At 42.1% G+C, this 21,391-nt stretch overlaps 1 protein-coding gene across 6 annotated transcripts in view; it reads right to left on the reverse strand.

Annotated features, from left to right (window-relative positions):
- The window catches only part of dst (dystonin), a 129,205-nt gene that overhangs the window by 28,597 nt on the left and 79,217 nt on the right, over positions 1-21,391 (reverse strand). For all 6 annotated transcript variants that reach the window (XM_088086183.1, XM_088086187.1, XM_088086189.1 and 3 more), the window contains 18 exons: positions 20,960-21,277; positions 20,663-20,829; positions 20,376-20,532; positions 19,437-19,563; positions 19,207-19,257; positions 17,525-17,760; positions 17,235-17,364; positions 16,647-16,846; positions 15,704-16,202; positions 13,251-14,719; positions 4,728-4,889; positions 4,372-4,542; positions 3,921-4,087; positions 2,420-2,579; positions 1,870-2,196; positions 1,626-1,710; positions 357-598; positions 37-243 (listed from right to left, as the gene is read on the reverse strand). In XM_088086183.1, the coding sequence (XP_087942309.1) occupies positions 37-243; positions 357-598; positions 1,626-1,710; positions 1,870-2,196; positions 2,420-2,579; positions 3,921-4,087; positions 4,372-4,542; positions 4,728-4,889; positions 13,251-14,719; positions 15,704-16,202; positions 16,647-16,846; positions 17,235-17,364; positions 17,525-17,760; positions 19,207-19,257; positions 19,437-19,563; positions 20,376-20,532; positions 20,663-20,829; positions 20,960-21,277 (4,875 nt within the window). The remainder of the gene's footprint in view (positions 1-36; positions 244-356; positions 599-1,625; positions 1,711-1,869; positions 2,197-2,419; positions 2,580-3,920; positions 4,088-4,371; positions 4,543-4,727; positions 4,890-13,250; positions 14,720-15,703; positions 16,203-16,646; positions 16,847-17,234; positions 17,365-17,524; positions 17,761-19,206; positions 19,258-19,436; positions 19,564-20,375; positions 20,533-20,662; positions 20,830-20,959; positions 21,278-21,391) is intronic.

Genomic DNA, 21,391 nt, shown 5'->3' on the forward strand with positions numbered 1-21,391 from the left:
AAAAGCCAAATAAGAAACAGCGGTTTTCTGGTTTACCTGCTGTGATTTGAGTATATCAGCGTTGATCTGGTCGACCTGCAGGGTGACGGTGTCGCAGACGGCTCTGTACCGTTCATTATCCTCAGACACCAGCTTGTCCAGACCCTCACGAGTGTGCCAGGGGATCAGATCCAGGAGAGAGCTGCTCAGTTCATTCAGCTTGTCCATCACTGGTTTTTGATCTTTGCTCTCCTTCAACAAGGCCTGGTCAACATTACATGACACAGTGAAAGCATAGTGAATGCACAGATGATTTTTTGTAAAGATTATAGTTAGTTTTTATTTTTCCCTGTAACTATTATTGTAGAAACTTTTACCTTCTGCCTGTTTTGTGCCTGAATGAGCTGCTCGCCCACTGGCTCCTGATCAGCAAAAGCGCTGACCTCAGCCTCGACTTTGTCCAGCCAGGAGCTCAGGTCCTCATGGGTCTGCTGCAGCTTCGTGGAGAGACTGGAAACGCGTTCCAATGTCTTCAAAACGCCGTCACTCATAGAGTTGATCTCAGCATACTTTGTTTTTATTCCGTCAAGTTTGCCTTGAATAACAATCACCTCATCACCTATAAATAGAAAGTAAATTATTAAACATCAGTTTGGGGAGTTTTGTATTTCTGCTTCAGTATAGGAAAGTATGCTTTCATCTTGGCTGAGCAGAGAGCGCAAGAGCAAGATTCATGTAAGTAGCATCCCGCACAAATTCTGTCAGTCATGTTTTTAAGACATGATCAAGCTTGAGGCCACATATTCAGTGCTATAGATACTTGGAAAAAACCTGTGTATATGACATTCAGAGCATTAGCATAGCAGCAATGGTGGATCAATGGAGCAGAGAGAGAGGAAATGTCTGTGTGTGTCAGCCGATTGTGGATGTTTTACATGTGAGTCCCTGTGTGTGTATCTTACGGACTAACTAGTTACCTCCACTTTGCGCAGGGCTTATATAGAAGTACAAGCATGCGTCCATCCATTTGTTTCCCCCCTAGATGGTAAATAAACCGGGGGATGATTGTTTGTACACTAGTTGTACATAACTTTGGGAATTTGTTGAAATAGTATATGAGTTAAAAGAAAAAAAGTGAGAAAGGGGTAGGGATATTGAAGTTTTACTTCCACCTTCTCCTTTTCGGACACTGTACTTTTGTTTTTTGTTTGTTTGTTTATAATGTTTTAATTTTTGGTTCGAAATAAAGTTATTCATTCATTCATTCATTCAAATAAAGACATATTGTGGTTTTACAGTGGTTATATGCCAGACTATTTCTTGACCTGTAAAGCATATTGCTGGAGTCATTAGTCTTCACGGTGACAGCAAGAATGGTGGTGGCATCCTTTCCTCTAACTCTCAGCAAGAAAGTCAGGATTTATTTGGATCAATTATGTCAAACTGTTGCATGCGACACTTCCAGGGCTTTTTGAAAATTAAATTTCAACAAAAGTGCTCATTTATGATTCTAAAAAAAGACTTTGTCTGTTAAACAGCTGCCTAAATAAGGCGTGAAATTTTATGATGTGTGTTAACAGAGACAGAATTGTTTGCTGAGATTAAAACGCATGAATTGTGAAAGGAAAGTTAGACGTCACACATGCCTGTCGTTTGTTTCAGAAGCTCCATCCCATTAGAGATGGCTTGGTCAACATTCCTCTTCCTCAACTCAATATCACTTTGCAGAGCCTAAAAGGAAAACATAACCTTAGAAAGTCATTGAGAGTGACAAGAAACTTTCCACTGTAAACATAGGATGACACAGAAATCACAAAAATCTAATGAAAGGTGATTGATGCAACTTAAATGAAAGAACAAATAATGCGTGGCCTGAGGAGGAGTCAGTACCCGTTGTTCTGCCAGCTGCTTTTCAAGAACATCTACTCTGTAGTCTTCCACGGACACTTCGCTCAGCCTCGTGTGCACTTCGTTTAGCCAGTTCATGAGGGCCACCTCATCCTCTCCAAACAGCTGGGCGTTTGCCAGAGCCTGCTGCAGCATCTCGGCTTTCCTCCTGCATCGCTCCTGAAGCTCTATGTAAATAGCCTGGGTGCCGTCCAGTTTGGACTGAACAAACTCCTTTTCCTCGACTGAACTCACAGTTTTGAGCATCTGACCCAGACTGACGGCCTGTAACAGGTCTTTACTGTGATTCATTATCTCCTCCTCTAAGGCCTGACCACAGGGGACGGGAAACAAACCAAGGAAACATGATACAAACAGAAAACACGAACACAAAAAATGAAAATATGACACTGAAACTTAATGAGAAACAAAATGTGAAATAATGAAAAGCACAAATTTAAAGTAATAAGCAAAACAAATGAAACTAAATTCAGTTGAACGGAGGTGATTGTGTCATAAAAACATGGTGATGCTGTAAGATGATTGATATAACCTTATGCTGAGAGATCTGATCTTCAAGCTTAGACGTCTCAGTGCCGATGGGTTCGGAGTTGGCGAGGTGTTTCTCTGTTGCGGCGAGCCACTCGCTTAGCGGCTCCAGGGTTTCATGAAACTGCTGAGTGACCACTAAGATGCTCTCCAGTTGCTTGTGCCTGACATATTAAAGCAGATAGCGACAGCAGTCGATTAGGAGCAAAGTACGACTGAGTCACAGGGAATTTATTTCAACCAAACTTATCAAAATGTGTTATTGAGAATGTTAGCAATAGATAAATAATGTTTCACAGTCCAGTTTTTAACTTGAGAAAGTTAAAGAGAAAGGTAATGCAGGCCTAGGTTCGCTCTACACAGTGGATTGACTGGTCATGTTTACACCTGGTTTTAACCTGCGTCTCAGGTAATCAGATCATAAGTGGACAGCTCTCAGTGCAGGTGAAAATGTATCCAATGCTCAAAACACATTCAGTGTTGGTGGCCTGGGTTGTATATGGCCACAATCTTTCTGCATGTGTCAAACATCTTTGGCAATGTGGTTTGCCTGGAACACGCCTGGGAATAGACCATAGACCCTGTCTTTACTGTCTTGATTTTGTCTGCACATCAAGGTCTTTGCAAACTGCTTCTTCTTCTTAATATTTCAGGCAGACTAGCACAGGATACGCATTGCTGCCTCAAATTTGGTCTATGCATACAGAAATGTACCTGTTTATTTGCATATAGAGTGGGGAAGTGAGATCCAGATTCAAGTGGTCACTTAAGACGCATGTGGTGACTTATTCTAAAGCCAGGGGTAAAAAGACAAACTTAAAGCTGACACATATCTATACCAGGTGTAAACATGCTCATTATTTTGAACAACACACATTTTGTAAGTGGCAAATATTCCCACACCCAGGCAAAACACAAAATTAGGTCAAAACATTTGCAAGACTTAACATATTTTGCAAACTTTTCATTGGAAATAATCCAAGGAAATGTTTGACATTTCTGGAAATGTCAACACACTTATTTCACTAATTAATTTCTTGTTGAGGGTTAGACGAGAGGATTGATATCACTCTTAGGTCTGCACAGTCCACACAAAGCTAGTGCCAGTGGCCAGTTAACTTAGCCTCGATCACAGACTGGAAACAGGTGAACAGTTAGCCTGTCTCCCTCCAAAAGTAACTTCTAAGTGTCACCAATTAGCGTTTTATATCTTGTTCTGGTGTGCACTGAGCTGATCTGGGCAAGAAAGTGAATAAGTATATTTTCTAAAATGTTTAACTAGCCCTTAAAGCTTCAGTAAGAGGAAAGTAAAGACAAATTTAGGAGTTTGACATTCTTAATAAGGTTTGAATAATTCCAGATCCAAACCAGGCAAAAACACAAATTTAATTAGGGGTGGAAAAAGTGCTTTAAATCTCAGGAAAACGTTTCAATCACAATGTTTGGCCATGAAGCACACTGAGGCATTGCATTTACATCAACCATTACAGTTGTTTTATACAGACCTGTTTTCAGCCTTCTTGAGCAGAGCGTCCCACCTCTGCCCCAGGCATTCGATCTCCTTTGCAACCTTCTCTTTATCCACAGACTCTGCCAGCTCTGCAACTTTCTCTCCCTCTTTTTTTATCAGCTCCACTGTCGGCTTTCTGTCATCCAGCAGTCTCTGTAAGAGCTGTCAAAGGCAAACAAAGGAGGAGAGTTATGGGACGCCTTTAACACACTCTGGCCGGAGGCATTGCTTGGTGGTGAAAAACAGTAAATCTAACAGGCACAAATTAAGTGGCTATTAAACCAAAAGCTTTGTGTACCACACTCATGTTTTACAATGGATGTCAATTAAATAAGATGAATGGTAAAATAATGCCATTTTGTGGATTTTCTAGTGTTGAGGTGGAAAAATTAAAACAGACCTGTTGGTGTATTTTTATGTGTTTGTACCATGTGATGCCGGCTTACTTTCTGTTCTTGAATCTGTGCCTTGACCACTTTGAACTCTGCAGACGGAGGTTTTTGATTGGCAACAAGCTCCTCCGTGTCAGTCAACCAGCTGAGCAGTGACTCCAGAGCATCCTGGAACCTCCCACAATGCAGCAGGGCTTCGTGCAGCTGGGCTGAGCGCTCAGCAATCTGCAGACCACATGGCAAATATAGATGTAACCTGTTTTAAAGCCAACTTAAAACTGCACCCAATGGATAACACTTAAACAAACAGTAAGAATGGATGACTAATTACACAATGTCTCTTTACAGTTACACTAATGACCAGTACTCAAAAGTCCAACCAGTTAGACTGGGAGTATAAAACCAATAACCTTTTTATTGAGGGTATTCCACTTTGTGCTGACATCCTCCAGGTCATCCTCCAGCTTCTTGGTGCTGGTGCCTTTAGCAGCATTTTGGATGAGGCCCTGGCCAAGGGAGCTGATGTCTTGAAGCTGCGTCTGCAACGGATCAATGTCCTCTTTCTGGAATGCCTGACGACAAATGGAACAAATCAGAGTAAATATTTTATAAGTGCTCAAATTACACTGTCATCGGCCTCATTTGGAGGTTCATTAAACAAACTGGATTACAGTTCTAGTTATAAAGACCAGAGATTTCATGATGACTTAGTTTAATTAGATTTTGCAGAACTGGGCAAAATTTGGTGTTTGGTTGATCCTGCACAATTCCCCCTTTAAGTGAGTTTAATTATAGTATTGCTCCCTGTAATGTCTTCTAAGAATCATTTTGTGTTACTGAGCTGTACACAAATCTGTTCACTGAAACGGATCACAAGGGTTTGCAATAAATACAGGGATTGTACTTTACTCGGTTTATGTCAATTATGTCAATCAAATCAGATGTGGCTGTTTAATACGAATATTTGATGATTGGTTTTGTTTTCCATACAAAGTTGTAGAGTTTGATCGGGTCCAACGGGACATTCTGTGTGACAGCGGCATTCAGGTAATATAGTGATATAGTAAAGTTTAGCGCACTTATGACAGTACATACATGTGCAGAGACATTTTTTCGACACTAGATATCGAACAGAAGCCGGAGACTGTATCATTAGTTGCCGTGAGCGGTAAATTCACCACTTCTAAACAAAACGTCTCTCCTCTCTCCTCTTCTGTGCCACTGCCTGCATGTCTGCAGCTCCCTGTACAAAAGCGTTCGATCTGGGGACCAATTCCACAGAAGTACACTGCACAGCAGACTGGCTAACAAAACAAAACAAAAAAGACTGCTCGACTTCAAGCAATCTCCGTCGACTGAGAGATCGCCAACTGTTGATTCGAATCTCTGAATTTCGAGAGGCAGCCCTAAAAATAAATAAATAAATAAAATTGGAGGATTTAGATCTAGATTTTAAAGTAAAAAGTCCATAATGCTGCCAAAATGCTATTTTGAATTCATTACTAATCTATTTGTGTGTCTACATGTTACTGTATGTGTGCCCCGGGCGGGATTAATAAAGTTGTCTGAATCTGAGGAAGATATCGCAAATCCAGATACATGATTGCCACAACATCACCTCAGGATTGGTGTAAAAATCCAGCTGACATAAACATCCCTCTAACCAGTCAGCAGCTTCTAAAAAAGCAGAGTTAACAGTTAAAGCACAGCTGTGGACAATCACACAAACCGACTTCAAGGCCGAGCTTGTGAGCTAAACCTTTTTCACTTGTGTGGTCAGATAGAAAAAGAAAAGCCAACAAAAGCGCAAAAATAATCTAAAGTGGCTTATAATCATGTGATGCTGGTCCAGCTAATGAGCAAAATTTGGAAATGAAGGAAGAGGCTACTTTTGGGCACCTGTGGGGAGAAATAACCCATCGGGTTCATCTCAGGACATGCAGCGATGGCACTCAGTAAGGCCTCTATCTCCTGCTCTCCTGCTTTCTGGAACGTCTGTAAACTTCGAGGCAGACAGGCCTCCACTGACTGCAGAAACTCCTCCAGCTCCTCCATGTTGTACTTTGCGGCTCCTTGTTGCACAATAAATGGTTTTGAGTGCCGGTGGCTCTCCGTGGGTAGAGTTACAGAGTTTCCGTACGTCTCAGGCTGTGTCACCACCACACTGACCAACTCGCAGTCGTCCTGACATGACACATCCTCCAACAACTCGGCGGTCGACAGCTCATCGTAGTCTGTTAAAGTCCTTGAGCGCCACCCAGAGGTTTCGTTTTGTGTCCTGGAGGCTGACCCCAAGGATGACCTCCCTGTGGAGTATTTGTATTCCCCGTTGCTGAGGGAATCCACCGCACGAGATTCGGTTTGTCGCAGCTCCTGGACCAAGCTGCTGCTGTGGTAAAGAGACCGGTTGTCCTTTGCAGGTGAGAAAGGAAACTCCTCCTGCCCTGAGCTGAGCGATCGCCCAGTTCTCAGGTCCCCGGACATGTGCATCGCCTCTGAAGATGATAGGCTCCTTGTACCAGGGCCTGCCCTTCTGTGGGCTCTATGAGCATGTCGCTCCCTCTCCACAGTTGGACTGTACAGACCAGAGTCCTCTTCAGATGTCAGCGAGCTGGTCATACTCTGGCCTCTCCGGCCGTTGATCAACCCGGGCCTCTCAGCACTCCCAGAGCATAAAGTCCCACTGCGGCTCGCATACTCCCCCAAATTAGTTGGTGCAAAAGTCCGCCATGAACGTCGATGATGTGGATGATCCTTCTTCTCTCCTCCCTGGAGACGTGACTTAGGCAGCACTGTATCAGTCGCCCTCATTATGTGCCCGTTGAGTTTAAGGCCATCAAAGACCACACGTTCGTCCAGCAGGGCAGGTTTGCGGGTTCGGAGCTCAAAAGAACTGGAAGTGGACAGAGCTCCATTTCCACACAGGCTGCTGAGGTCCAGCGTGCGGTGAGTGTAAGGCAGCGTGCCTGTGAAGTGCCGGGAGGAGAGGCTGCCTTTAGAGCCCGAGTCTATCTGCTCGTTGAGCCGGACGGTGTCATAAATGGACCTCTGGGGCACATAGCAGTCATCGATATTCAAGTCCTCCTCCTCCCCCTTCCCCACACAGGAAGGGTTTTGTCTGAGGCAATCTGGTCTGCTCAGCGGTTTGCCCATGATAAAAAAATTGTCACCACTCACGACAAAGAAAAGATTAAGGATGCAGTGAAATCCTTTGAGGTATCTGTTGCTTTAGTGCACACTGAGTGATTTAAAAAGAAGTACAAGGTTACAAATTTACATAAAAAGCTGCGTGCAAAATAATTTCTCTCCTCTCTTAAATATAAAATAAATACCACACCTATTTTTCAAAATAAAATCAACTGGCCACGCAGATTTCCTTTAGAAAAATATGGACACGAGTTGATCTAGGCTTTTAAAATACAAAAAATGTCAAACAATATTTAAAAAAACAAATCCTTAGACTGTATAGCAGCTTTATACTCCGTATTAGGAATCAAATCCAGTCTTCAATACAGCAACCTATCCTAAATATATTCCTCCAGGCTCTTCTCTGTTCATTGCCAAAACTTAATCACTATTCCCCTGGTCCAAAGTGCTTCTTTTTCCCTGAAATCCTCGCAGCATCCACGCGGACTAAAGGAAAATCTTCAGTGCAAAGTGAAAACATCCACAGGGCAAATCCAGCAGGCTCGACCAAAAAACTGTGGGCAGTTCCGAGGAGAGCTGGTACTCCTGGATAAACAAAAAAGCCTGCCCTTTCTCTCTCATCGCTCCCTCGCAATGACAGACACCCTCCTGGCAGAGGGTTTCATGCCCCGCCCCCGCTCATTATTCAGACAACATCTGCCACAACTCCATTTGTGCTGAGAGCCGCTCCGGCACATGTTGATTGGTGGACACATGACCCTTTTTTTTCTCCTCCTTTCTAATTCCCCCTTATGTCAGCATGGCCCATATGACTTCACTTCTAAGCCATCTTTTGCATGCTGACACAATCACTCACTTTTTTTTCTTTCTGTTACTAAGAGAATGGGGTGGGGAAACAATACGCACCAGCTTTTCTACAGCAACAGCTCCCACTCTGATGACATCACACCATACTGAAATAGATACACGTTTTTCCTTTTTTCTCTGTCTCTGTCCTCTGTTTTTCTCTCATGGATGGTTGCTGTGGACCCTGCAGATATTCTTAATTACTGAGGAATGCTGAGGGAGGCACAGGTCCCAGGTAATTTAACACCGACCGCTCTGCCAAGTGCATGAAGGCGCTTTTTATGTCCAGTGACCGGGCGAGGGCAAGAAAGGAGAATAGGGGAGATAATGAAAGGAATTTATTTTTGTTTCCTGGATTGTCTACACCACAGTAGCTGAACAATCCCAACTTCTTTGTGCAGATCGGCACGCATGAGAGGAGACGGAGAGAGGACGCTGGCAGAGATAAATAAGCAGCTGCGATCTGGTGCGGTTTTAAAAGGGATGTTCAGCCACTGAAACCTGAACACTTTTTAAATATTCAGGCATTTAAATGTATGAATATAAATTACACCTCTAGTCATTTTCTTGGCTGCTGCAGGTCCTTTTGTCCCAACTGTCCCATATATCTTTGATACTTTACACGAAGAGTGATTTTAGCACTGCACACAACACGCAATGGCTAAACTCAGAGCTAAACTTGAGTCACACGGAGGAAAAACATGCTCTTTATGTGAATTGTTGCATTTGCATTTTCTGCCAATCAGCTTTTAACACTTTAACACTTATAAAGACAAATTCTTTTGTTATGCAGCAAAACAAGCCTTAGTGGTCTGATGTATTCAAGTGTTTTCTTGTCATTGTCACAAAGTGCTGTAAAAGTATACTAAGTATTGTCTTCAAACTCATCCTCTGGCATTGAGGATCAGCTGAGGATCTGCTTCAACACTTGAGATGTGGGTTTGACTGGAAACAAAGCCTTGAAACCTTTGATGAATAGAAAACTCAACATAATCGCCTTACAGCAAAACAATGTGAACTCTACCTCTATACAACCGTCCCACTGAAGTTTCACGTTTCAGTTTAAAAAGAGTGCATGATCGCTATGTGGCAGTGAGTCAGCATCACTACGTCGACACAGTGACACTTTTTGCCCTCATCAACTTCAATGACCTGCAGCATGATTCACGTGGTAGAAACTCCTTCCCGCATTTGTTTGAGACGCTGATGTAATGTCTGAGAGAAAAGACACCCACGCCAGCCCCCAGTGGTGTTGAGTCACTGCTAGAGCTGCCCTTTAAGGTACACATAAAGATATACATACACCAGGACACCCTCAGCCGAGCTGCTGCAAACCTCATGTGAAAAACAAGCGTAAACACATGAAGTCAGGCATGTCTCTTTCAAAACCTGACCTAAAATGGAAATAGCACATGAAAGAGACAAATCCAAAGCCCTGTCTTTCTCTGTTTATTTCTCCCTCAACAGCTGCCAATAAAACCCTCTTACCTACAGAAACAAGAACATAAAACAGAATATGACACAATCATCAAATGTTTTCATGCTGCAACTAAATAAAGAAGTCAAGCTTTGTTTTGTTTTTGGGCATTTCTCCTCCTGATGCTAAGTATTGGTACGACTGAGCACAAAGGGGGTTTCCACCAGCAGCTGACGCCGTGTGTGCCCCCTCCACACCGCCTGATGACAGGACAAAGAGGGGGTAAAAACACGCACCATGACAACGCTGCTCAGCAACAATCTGAATCAATGACTTCTTTAATAGTTTCCCTGCGAGACCTTTAAACCAAACTGACACCCCCCCACCCTGTGACATTTTAATCTCAGCTGAAGGTTTGGATGAAGCCCTCCTGCGTGAGTGTAGCACCCCCTTAATTTAAAAAAAAAAAAATCCCTTGACCTACATCTTTGGACAGATCTGTGTCATTCCCCCACACACGGCTGTTTACATTGTTTTAATACTATCTAATACTATAAATGACTATAAATTTCACCTCTGGATATAGGTTAATCCTCTTTTGGAATCCTCCACAGGAATTTACAGGCTTTTAAAATATTTTGCATCTGTCTGTGAGTCTTTTTAATGGCTGCCCCTTGTTTTTTTTATCCCTCACTGATACTAACAAAGACAATTTTATAGACAATATGAAGAGTACGAGGAAAACAGATCATTAGGACAATTAGGAAGCTGTTTGGTGTCTCCGTAGCACTGTATATACAATTACCTAACTTGAATTTACCTAGCCCAAACATTTGTAATACTGCAGACAAAAGCCTAAAGATATAGCATTTGGGATTATAATCGTCATTGGCATTTGGGCTGATTTGTATTAGGGATGAGCACAATTTAGTGAACATGTCGAATAAATGTTACAACCCTCGCTCATGGGCACCAGAAATGAAGCTTTGTAGAAGTTCAGTAATCTCTCTGCCTCACTCCAGCATCTTCAAATCTAATCAGATTTTGCTACTAACTATCAAAGTCAATCATATTGTTGCTGTCAAATTTAAAAATGCTCTCCTCTCCGCTGCTGCTGTTTCAGGACAAACAGACGCGAGCCTCCTCCGCCTCATTCACCCTCAGTCTTCAGCACATCTACTGCTCCTCACCCCATCATCCTCACCCTTCAGTCATCCCTCTTCACCTCCACCACCAGTGCCGAGACTCCAACAGGGGAATACTCCAAAAATAATCATGGCATCTCTATCCTCTAAATATAAACGTCACAATGGCATCAACTCCCCAAACTACTTTTTACTCTATGGACTATGTGATAAATTATATTTCAATCTAAAAAATAAAAAAAAAGTCTCTCCTAACTGAAATACTAATACTCAGTTAAACATATTATAATTATAAAATTATTATTATTTTATCTATAAATACATATAAATTACATATTAATACTTTTTTGATGACTGATTTTTTTCTTACTGCTTTTTGTGGAGTGATTGTTCACTAAATAAAAGTGCTATTGTAATAATCTGTCACATTTCCTGAAGATTCAGAAGATTTAGTAGGCCTATTATTATTTGTTAACTTTTACTGTATTTAGAAGGTTGTTGTCATGTTTTTAGGATAATGCGCAACATTCATAATGCACATATCAGTGGCATTTAAAATATGATTTGGTTACGGAAAAATGTGATTAATGATTTGCAAAAAAAATGCTTTGCAATATTTTTTTATGGACAATGTTTAACCATGTAGAATAAATTGTGTTCTATTTTAAATGTTTTCTGAGTAGTTTTTTGTTTTTACTTTCAGGCTAGTCAACTGGGGAAGTTAGTCAATAAGAACATCCCTACTTTGTACCAACTATAAAATCTATATTTATATTACCACCTTGACACTCAGCCCAGCAGTAAAACTATAAATGTTTCAGAGCATTTGAATGATAACTAACCATCACTTTACTAACTAGTGTCCATGTCAGACTGGTCAAATGAACACCCGGCTACTTTAGGCCAACAGCCTAAGATTATGTAAGCCTGTGAAGGTTCAGGCGTGACAACAATATCGATGTTGAGAGATCAGAACGCAGGCCCAGTTTCATTATCGGGACCATTGAATCAAGTAACGCCCTGCTGGCGACCACCTGGCTGTGACGGTCCATCCCTCCTGCACCATGTCTGTGTACGGGCCGCAGCTTCTTTGTTAACACCAGATGCCCTTAATTAACCAGCAGTCCCCTGAGGATTGCCATGTATACAGCAAGTGTGCTCAGTGACTGTTGGTAATCTGCCCTGACACAACATTTTGTGGACAGAAAGCATCTAAAATACTAATTGTAAATTCTTAAAATGTTCAGATTTTGAAAATATGTGTGAAACCTAAGTGACCATAAAGCATATAGCATACAATTTTTTACATTGATTCATGCATAGTTATAATAAAAACAGCATTTAGCAGTAACTGCCGGTTTGAATGCATTTGTCACACTGATCGCAATCTTTGCATTAAAAAAAGATTATGATAATAGTATACATATCAAATGTGTGGAAGCTGCGCTTTCTAATATCTAATTTTAGAAAATGATGTTATGTTTGCTCTAATTAGTTACTGTAAACAACATTCTGCTTTCAGCTGTGAAGTCATCCCACTATTTTCATTACTAAACACAAAGTTCATCTGCAATTTATTTTTAAATCTGTCTTAATCAGTGTTGCATAGCTGTAATTCATTTTATATCTATATGCGCTAAATTGATTAGGGGATTTATCAATAAGTTGATGAACAGAAAACTATTGAGCAACTATACTGATATGTGATTGAGTTTTTAAGTCTTTTTTTAAGTAAAACATGTAAACATTCTCTCACTTTAGCTTCCGAAAGGTGAAAATTTGCTGCTTTTCCCTGTCTTAACATTAGAGTGAATTTAATATTTTTGGACAGTTGGTCAGTCAAAAAGACATTTAAAGAAATAACTCTGGTCTCTAGGACATTGTGAGGGGATTTTTAACTATTTTTTTTTGTATGTTATACACATTAATGGAGAAAATAATCAGCAGATGCTCTCTATAAGACATTCTGAGCATTAATACACAACAATATGCTATGTAATGATGAAGTGGAGTAATTGCGTCCTGAGCAGAGAAAGAAGTTATTCTCCTTCTGTGTACGTTGTAATCTGAGCTTCTTTTTTTTTGTTGTGGTTGTTGGTCCAGCTTTGTGTGTGTTTGTGTGTGTATCCAACTGGTTAACTCATTGCTGATGCTCTACACTGGCTCATATGGCAGTTATGCTGATATGGAGATGTCATTATCGAGTTGCTGCTGGATGCCATCTCAGTCACTTCCATGTTGTGAGCCGTGTGCAGACAACCTCTGAATCATCGATATGCTCTCAATATCATAAAGAGCCCCCTTAACCAATTTCATTCAATGAAATTCCATGTTTTGGTCTACAAAAACAAATTAAAGTTACACTGGGGACACCATACCTTGAAGGCCTCCAGCTGTTGGTTGATGACGTCTGTCTCCATGCCGACCGCCTCCTGGGAAGCCTCCTTGTCCACAGCTCTGCAGAGTTTATCCTCTGCTTGGTGGAGTTTACCGTACAAATCCTCCAGTTTGGTGAGCGTGCTCTGCACCTGCACCTCTCTGCCTTTGGCCCTGTCCAGCAGTTTACCGCACTGCTTGCTCAGAGCGTCCAGGTCCCTCTTCAGGCCTAACAGGTCAGGTGAGGTTTCAGTCTCAAGCATCTTTTTACAGCTGTCTCCAGCGTTGGCTGTGTTGGCTATCAGCTCTTGCAGCTTGGCCACAAAGCTCTGAATGCTGTCCTGCTGGTCTTTAAGAGAAGCTAAGTCAAGATCTACAGGAGCCATGCTGTCCAGCTCATCGTCCAGGTCTGTGAATCGAGTGAACATCTCACGGATGCTGTTCTGGAACTGCCCGATACCCTGCAGTTTACCCTCCAACACTTGGCACGTCTCCTCTAGCTTCTTGTTGAGGTTGCTGTAGTCTTTTTCCATGCTGTCAGCCTGGAGCAGGAGGTCTGTCACCCCATCAGCATCCGGGACATCCACCACAAGGTCTTTGGCCAAGGTCTTCAGGTGCTCCACTTGGTTCTGCACTCCCTCTAAACTCTTGTGTTGGGCTTTCATGTTGGTCAGGTTCTTGTTGCTATGTGCCTGAGCTCCCTGTGATTCATAGTTATCCACCTGCTTCTTGGCCCCCTCAAGCTGACCCTTTGCCTCTTTGTAGGTGTCATTAAATTCCTTAACCGTGTGTGAGATCTTCTCCAAGGACTCCCTTTTGCTCTGCAGACCTTCCACTATATTATCCACTCTTTTGCAAATGCTTGCCGTTTCCTCTTTAATTGCATCAGTGTCTGAATTGGCCACCTCGAGGAGGCTATCTGCAGCTGTGCTGAGCTGCTCCACCATCCCTCTGTGCTTGTCGACATCTTTCTGGAGAGCTTTCACTTGAGAGATGGAGCTCTCCACAGCAACTGGATCGACTGTGAGTTTGACTCGGCTCTCGCTCGCTTCACACTCTTGAATCCAAGAGCTGAGCTTCTCTGCATGCTCCTGGTACTTGAGGGATTTCTGCAGAGCAGTTTGGACTTTTTCAGCTTGCTCCACCGAGCTCTTCTTCACCTCCTCCCAGTTGGAGGAGAGTGCAGTCAGCTGCCCTTGTAGTGCCAACTTTTCTGCACCGTCAGTGTTCTGCAGAAGCATCTCCCCTTCCCCAGTAATTGTGTTGTAAGCTTCCTCCTGTTCGCTGAGAGCCTTCTGAAGTTTACTGTGCTCCTCCAGGGTTTGTTGCAGGACGTCCGCTTTAGCAGAGATGGACGGGGGCTTCGACTGGTCTTGGAGCTTCTCACCCAGCCATGACTGGAAGTCTTTGGAGGTCTGATGGAACTGCTGAGAGCTGGCAAAGGTTGAATTGAGCTGCTCAATCCGTTTTGCTGCAACAGAGAAATGAGGAAATTATTGAGTTAAATGCTGCAATACCACTCATGCAAAAAGTGGAACTAAAAAAGGCTGGGTTCAGTGTTAATGTTTTATTATTTTGTCCGGTATGGCAAGTGGGTCTGATATCTACATGCCCAAAATCCATTTTTACTTGCCCCCCATACAAATTTTTTGTTGTTGTTGTTGTTTTCAAGATATTTTTGGGGGCTTTTTGCCTTTATACGACAGGACAGCTATAGCGTGAAAGGGGAAGAAAGAGGGCTTCAAAGGGCTGAGGTTGGAATCGAACCAATGGCTGCTGCAGCAAGGACATAGCCTTTGTACATGGGGCACCCGCTCTACCAGATGAGCTACTGGGTGCCCCAAAAATAGTTTTATTCATTAGTAGTTGCTGAATAACTACTAATTGTCATTTTTAATGTTTATTAATAATTGTTTGCAACTGCCACCATTTTCATGTGAGTGCTTAGTCGGTGCTGGTATGTGCAACACTCAAAAGATAGGAGAAGAAAGTGAGATGGCTCACTTGTTAGCTACTTCCGTCATCGCCAACGAAAAAAACCCAATGCAAAATTACACAAATCAATTTTTTATCATAGTGACTTGCCAGATTTACTCGCCCAAAGTAGCATTTTACTTGCCATGGGCAAACGGACAATCTTTTTTCTTGAGCCCTGTCAAAAGGTATCAGGACCACGCTGCAGATTACTTTTTTTTATCTGTATGTCTGATATTATTAAGTGGGCAGTTCTCAGATAACTTAACTGGACACCATTTTTTTATGAAAACGTCAACAAAGAAAGTAAAGCCAGAGTTTCATTCCACCACAAGAGTGATTGCGATTACTATAATTTCGCCTTTTGGGAAGTCGTTGTCATAGAATAAATATATTTTTAGTGTGACTCAACACAAATAGAATGATTCTTTCTTTCCAAACATTACAACATCACATTATTAGGTTAAGTAAAAAGGCCAACCTGCTTTCTCTTCCAGCTGTTTGAAAGGCTTGCTAACGCTCTCCAGCTGCCGGGCCAGGTCTGCTTTGAGATAGTCTTCGGTCACCATCGCTGTGAGCTCTGTGTTGATGGCCTCAGCCTCCTTCAGCTTCTTCCTCTCCTCTCTCAGCTGTGCCGAGATGTTCTGGACGTCCTCCAGCTGCTTCTTCACAGCATCGGGCTGGGTGCTGTGGCCCTGATGGTTGGACAGCTGATTCTCCAGCTGAGTGGCAGTCTGACTGACACTCCTCAGTAACTCCTGGAACTGCCCCGTCTTTACCACGGCCTGGTCGATGAGGCTGTCTCGCTGGTCCAGCTGTCCTGTGAGACCTTGCCACTTCTGGGTGACGGTAGCGAGCTGCTCCCTCACCAGCTTCCCACTTGAGGGGTCCTGGTTGCCTGAGGAGCTCAGGATGGCGGAGGCAGCTTCCTCCAGTTGCTCATATTGAGGTTTGCGGCTCTTAAATTCATTCTGGAGGATCTGCATGACAAAAATCAATCAAGATGAACATTCAGTCAGAATAGTGTGAATCGCAGAGTGTTGGAGATATCGATTGTCGAGATGTCTGCCTTCTTTTGAACATAATGGAACTAGATGGTACTCTGCTTGTGGTGCTCAAAGCACAAAAACAGTAATACACTGAAAAAACTGAAACACTCAACAGCAAAGTCTCTTTTCAGAAATAATGACTCGGTTACTCGGGGATTGTTTTGAGCACCACAAGCAAAGTGCCATCTAGTTCCATTACATTCAAGAGAAAGTAAACACCTCTACAGCCGATATCTCCAACTCTTTGCAACTCACTCCAAAACAATCCAGATTGATACACTACACTACAGATAAGACAAGAAAATGTGTATTTTTTTATTTCCCTTTCAGAGACGCACAAACTTTAATGTGTCCAAACACTTGCACCATGCTTACCTGAACTTGTTGCTTCTGCATTTTAAGCATGTTGGGGTCTATGGAGAGAGGTCCGAGGACACTCATCATCAACTCCTTCTCTGACAGCCACTGACCGAGCTGTAACTCAGTTGTTTGGAAGATGTCCAGGTTCTTGTTGGACTGCTCCAGGTGCTGCTTCCTCTCCTCTACAGAGCCGCTGATATCTGCCCAAGCAGCATCTGAGCAGGGGGGCAAACAATTACACCAGTCTGCATTAGTCAGCAAAGCAGCACCTTTCTATCCACTGTCCCACTGTTTTCCCAGCAAACCTCCCACCGTGCAGGACTTGGCTCAATGAATGTGCTAATTTAACTGCTGTGGCAGAGGGCTGGTGCAGAGACATGTTCTGTTAACATGTATTACATGTGTGTGGTGGGTGGATGACTAGACAAACACTTCTGTACTAATGCACCTGCTCTAACATCTCATATTTGTTATTTTGTATTTGTAATAAAGGCCAGTGCCATAATGAGGTAAATTTTTAATCAGCGGGATTAAACATACCTCTGACAGTTTCAGTGACATAAATTACCCAGAGCCATCTGTAGACAACACCTTGTTGCATACCTATTTCTGCTAGCATCTGCTTCCACTTTGCAGCCTCAGGGGAGTTTGGATGAGTCTTAATCAAGTTGAGGAGTTTCTCTCTGAGCTTCTGGAGCTGATCCTGCTTTTCCTTCATGTCAGCCTCAAATACCTGAGATAATAAAAAGAAATTTACATCCTGGGATTTCCAACTTGGGTGTCTTGTGACCATCTCATTCACAGCAGAACAAACAAAGTCAGTGAGGATTGTGTGCAATTTCTGTACATAATTAAACAGTCCAATTTGCTGCAAAACAAAAAGACTTTTGTACCTTCTGCTGTTCAAGCTGTGTTTTTACTGAATCTTTCTCTGTGGCTGCATTGTTCCAGGACGCTGCAGTCTTCTTCATGTCCTTCAGCCACTTCATAATGTTGTCTGTCTCTTTTTGGGCGTCTTTCACCTCCTGCACCGAATCACTCAGCTCTGCTGCCCGACTCTTCAGCGTTTCGCCAAGGCTTGCATATCCATCGTTGACGAATGACATGTTCTGCTGAATTACCATCAACTCTGAGGACATCAAATTTAATTCTATTAAGTTTCTTCCAGGTGTTTCATCAAGAGGTTATCATGAGTGAGGCGCTGTTAATATAGCAGCCTTATGGTACAGTATGTTCAGAATATGAGTGGGGAGAGTCCCACCCTGGATTCAAGCATTTGTGGAAACTATTGGCTTTAATCGCTGATATGAATTCAGTAAAAAAAGACAGCGAATCTGGGGTCAGCTTTTGCTTTCACTTTCACTAGAGAGCATGTTTACAAACAGTAACCAACAAGTCTGCATGTACCTATATAAATGACACATAGGAGTGGTTTAAGACATCTAGACATGCATTTAGCAATACAAGTCGCACAAGTCATGTTGGTCTGACTGCTCATGGGGAAAAACTGTTGTTTGGCTTAAGAACTGTTTCCCTTTAAATCACAATTAAATCAATAAAACTTTAAATAAAAAATGAAAACTGTAACTTACTGTAAGATAAGTATTTTGTTTATTGTGTCAATGTGATGTGTATGCAGGCCTTTTTTTTCTTTTAAAGACCTTATTTCTATGTCTTTTGGCATAATAACCTCTACGGTTCATTAGTGTTACTCACACTAATGCACTGTGCTCACATACCAGCGGCTGTATATGTATATAAATAATATGTATTTCTCTCTCAGCCATCTCAGTGGACAGTTTTGCAAGACATCTTCTTGCATTTAAGTTCATGTCAAACCATCCCGTCCTCATGATGCTCTATAATGACATGGTGTTAACAATTATAGTAATGCTTTCTAATTTTGGGATAGTCTTGTAACACTACTACTTTGCCAAATATAATACGTTTTCATCTGCCCATTGATAATGGCAGCAGGACTTTAAGTTTGCACTGTGATGTTCTTCTTGTTGTTGATGTGTGAGATTTTTGCGAATGAAACCTGTCTTAAAACAGAGCGTTGAATATACAAATGATTAAATGATAAGAACATGCATCTCCTCATGAAAAAGGTGGCACTCATCATGATGAAATGAGAAATTTGCCACAAGTTTCTGCAGTTACAAGGGATTCTGTAAATCTCACTTGGAACAAGCCTCATGGAAAAAAAGCAAGAGAGGTAGAGATAAGAGTAAAAATGTTCTTACATGAGGCCTAATGGATATATCTCCTATCTAATCATATCATGTGTCCTTCAAATGGTTGTTTGTGCCTTTCAATGCTGATTAATTCATGAGACAGCTTGATGGGAAATGAGGGAAACAACTCCCTCCCTATGGATTTTGGCTTCTGCTTGCTCCTGTAACACTATTACTCATAATCTGAACATACTGTTTAGGTGATCTTTCAAAGTTGCTAGTTTTTGGCACAGAGCCACTGCAGCCATAACAGAATTCTGAAAACCTGCCATAACACCCACACACCATACCACAAACAATGTAATTTCACAGCAGCATCCACATACACACTTGTTTACCTTTATTGGTTAGGTAGGAATGGCTCGCTGGACCACCACCATTAGTAAGAGCTGATGCAAAGACATAAGACAAAGCTTGTGTAAAAGGACAGGCAGACTGTCTAGGATTGTTGGCGCAAGATCTTTCCATGGTTAGTGAGTATACAGTACTCAGAAGTGCGCCCAAACACCATGCTTCCCATTCCCACTGAATGATTCAAACACAGGAGGTTAAGTGCCCTGATGTTTACCTGACTTGTTATGAGTCTTTGTTTTGGCGGGGGATGTGAGGAAAGTCATGAGACTGCACAGCTCCGATCCTTTGCTGTTCAGGTCTTGGACAGCAGGGTCTTTGGATTTCCACTCATCTAATAATCCCTAAGATAAAAGAATGGCATTCATAACATATAAAAGTAAAAGTTGATGTTTGAAAAGTCTCATAAGAGGTGGGATAAACAAGAAGAAAAGTATGATGACATTTCTTTTTTTATTTTTAGCTTCTCTATCTAGATTCATGATCTGCTTCTGTGATCTTTTTCTGTAACATCTTGTGAAGCTAATAGTCTCTCTGCTGGACAACAATGAGTTCACTCCCAGTACTGTCCTGCGTAAACATGTACCATCCATCCGTCATTAGTTGGCAGAGAAAGAAGGCTGGGATGTCTGGGAGTTTAGGGAGGATGGGACTCTAATCTTTAAAAACACACTTACATCTATCTGTTGCAAAACACATAGACTCCTCCACTGTGCCAGATGAAAAGTATAACATCAATAGCTTCTGTTCCAGCACTTAAAGTGCAGTTAAACATAATATATATGGGAATAACCAAGGTTACAGTATTGTAACCCTAGGTCTTTTAACATGGGCTGATGGGTGATATTCTCCTCCAATCAGGAGCACACATCCACCCACTGATGTTTGCACAAACTTAGCCAGCCAATCAGGGCGTGCCTACCAAAATATGTGCAAAGCCCACAGTATATATAGGAGCTGTTATAAAAGCATCAGCATCCTACACCCACTTCAGTGAGCAGCATGGGAGTGACAGGGAGAAGACTATTCAAGGACTCATTATAAAAAATTATTTTTCGTACCCCACTTGCCAGGCGTGGGGCAAAAAATGTCCATTTAAATATCACTCTGTGTGAGACTGAACTAAAATAGATTTTTTATTTATGTCCTGACTTACATTGACTGTCTGCAGGTCTTTCTCCAGACTTTTCACACTGCTGCTCGGCTTAACCGCAGGCACTTTCTCATTGGTCTGCTCCAGCCACTTGGTGAGAGCATTAGCTGCAGATCTGAACTCTCCCAGCTGGTCCTGACAGGATGAAACCTCCTCCTCCCTGCAGTAGACAAGAATCAGTCATATCGTGCTTCCATCTGTACATTTCAGGAACATTACAGTTAAGGAAAAAGACATTAAAGTGGAAATAAAAAATACTTTATTTTAACCCTCCCCATGCACCAACTTACTTCTCTTTGACAGTGTCTGTGAAGGTGCTGAAAATATTCGAGAGGCTGTCCATCTTGCTCTGGATCTGGGCTTTGTTTCCATCTGGGCTTATTTCAGACAGCTCTTTGGACAGACTCTTCAGCTTCTCCAAATCATTGGCATGTTCAGCCATCTCAGCTTTAGTGTTCTACAGTTAAATTAAAATTGTCAGTCATTCTTTGCAGTACAAAAATACATTTCTGATGCAAACGTCACATTGCTTTAAGACACCAGATGTATCCATTTATGGTGGTAAACAATTTCAGCACAACAGTTACCTGCATTAGCTGAGACAGTTCATTGAAAGTTTTCCCCGGCCCGTCTGTCTCGTGCAGATCTTGCGAACGCTTCACAACAAACTGCTGAACTTTATCTGCGACTTTCTCAAATTCTTCCACCTTTTCCTTCAGCTGCTCCAGTTGGGAAACTTTTTGCTTGTGCTTGTCACAGGCATCAGTGAAACGCTGGGAGAGGCCGTCCATCTTAGACTGCAGAAGAGCAGCAGCAGAGGGATCTGCCGTCTCCACAAACTTCTTCACCTTGGCTTTCATGGCTGAGATGCTGCTCTGGCGACTTGCTATGTCCTGCTCTAATGCCTTAAAAAATACAGCATGAAAAACAGTTTTAATTGCTAATAAAAAAGTAAATATGAAGCTGGTGAAAGTCCAGATTTACCACAGACAACATAAAATAATAGATACAGGATTGAG

Source organism: Plectropomus leopardus, chromosome 13 (assembly GCF_026936395.1).
Source record: "Plectropomus leopardus strain MGB_pleo_1.0 chromosome 13, ASM2693639v1, whole genome shotgun sequence".
NCBI lineage: Eukaryota > Metazoa > Chordata > Actinopteri > Perciformes > Serranidae > Plectropomus > Plectropomus leopardus.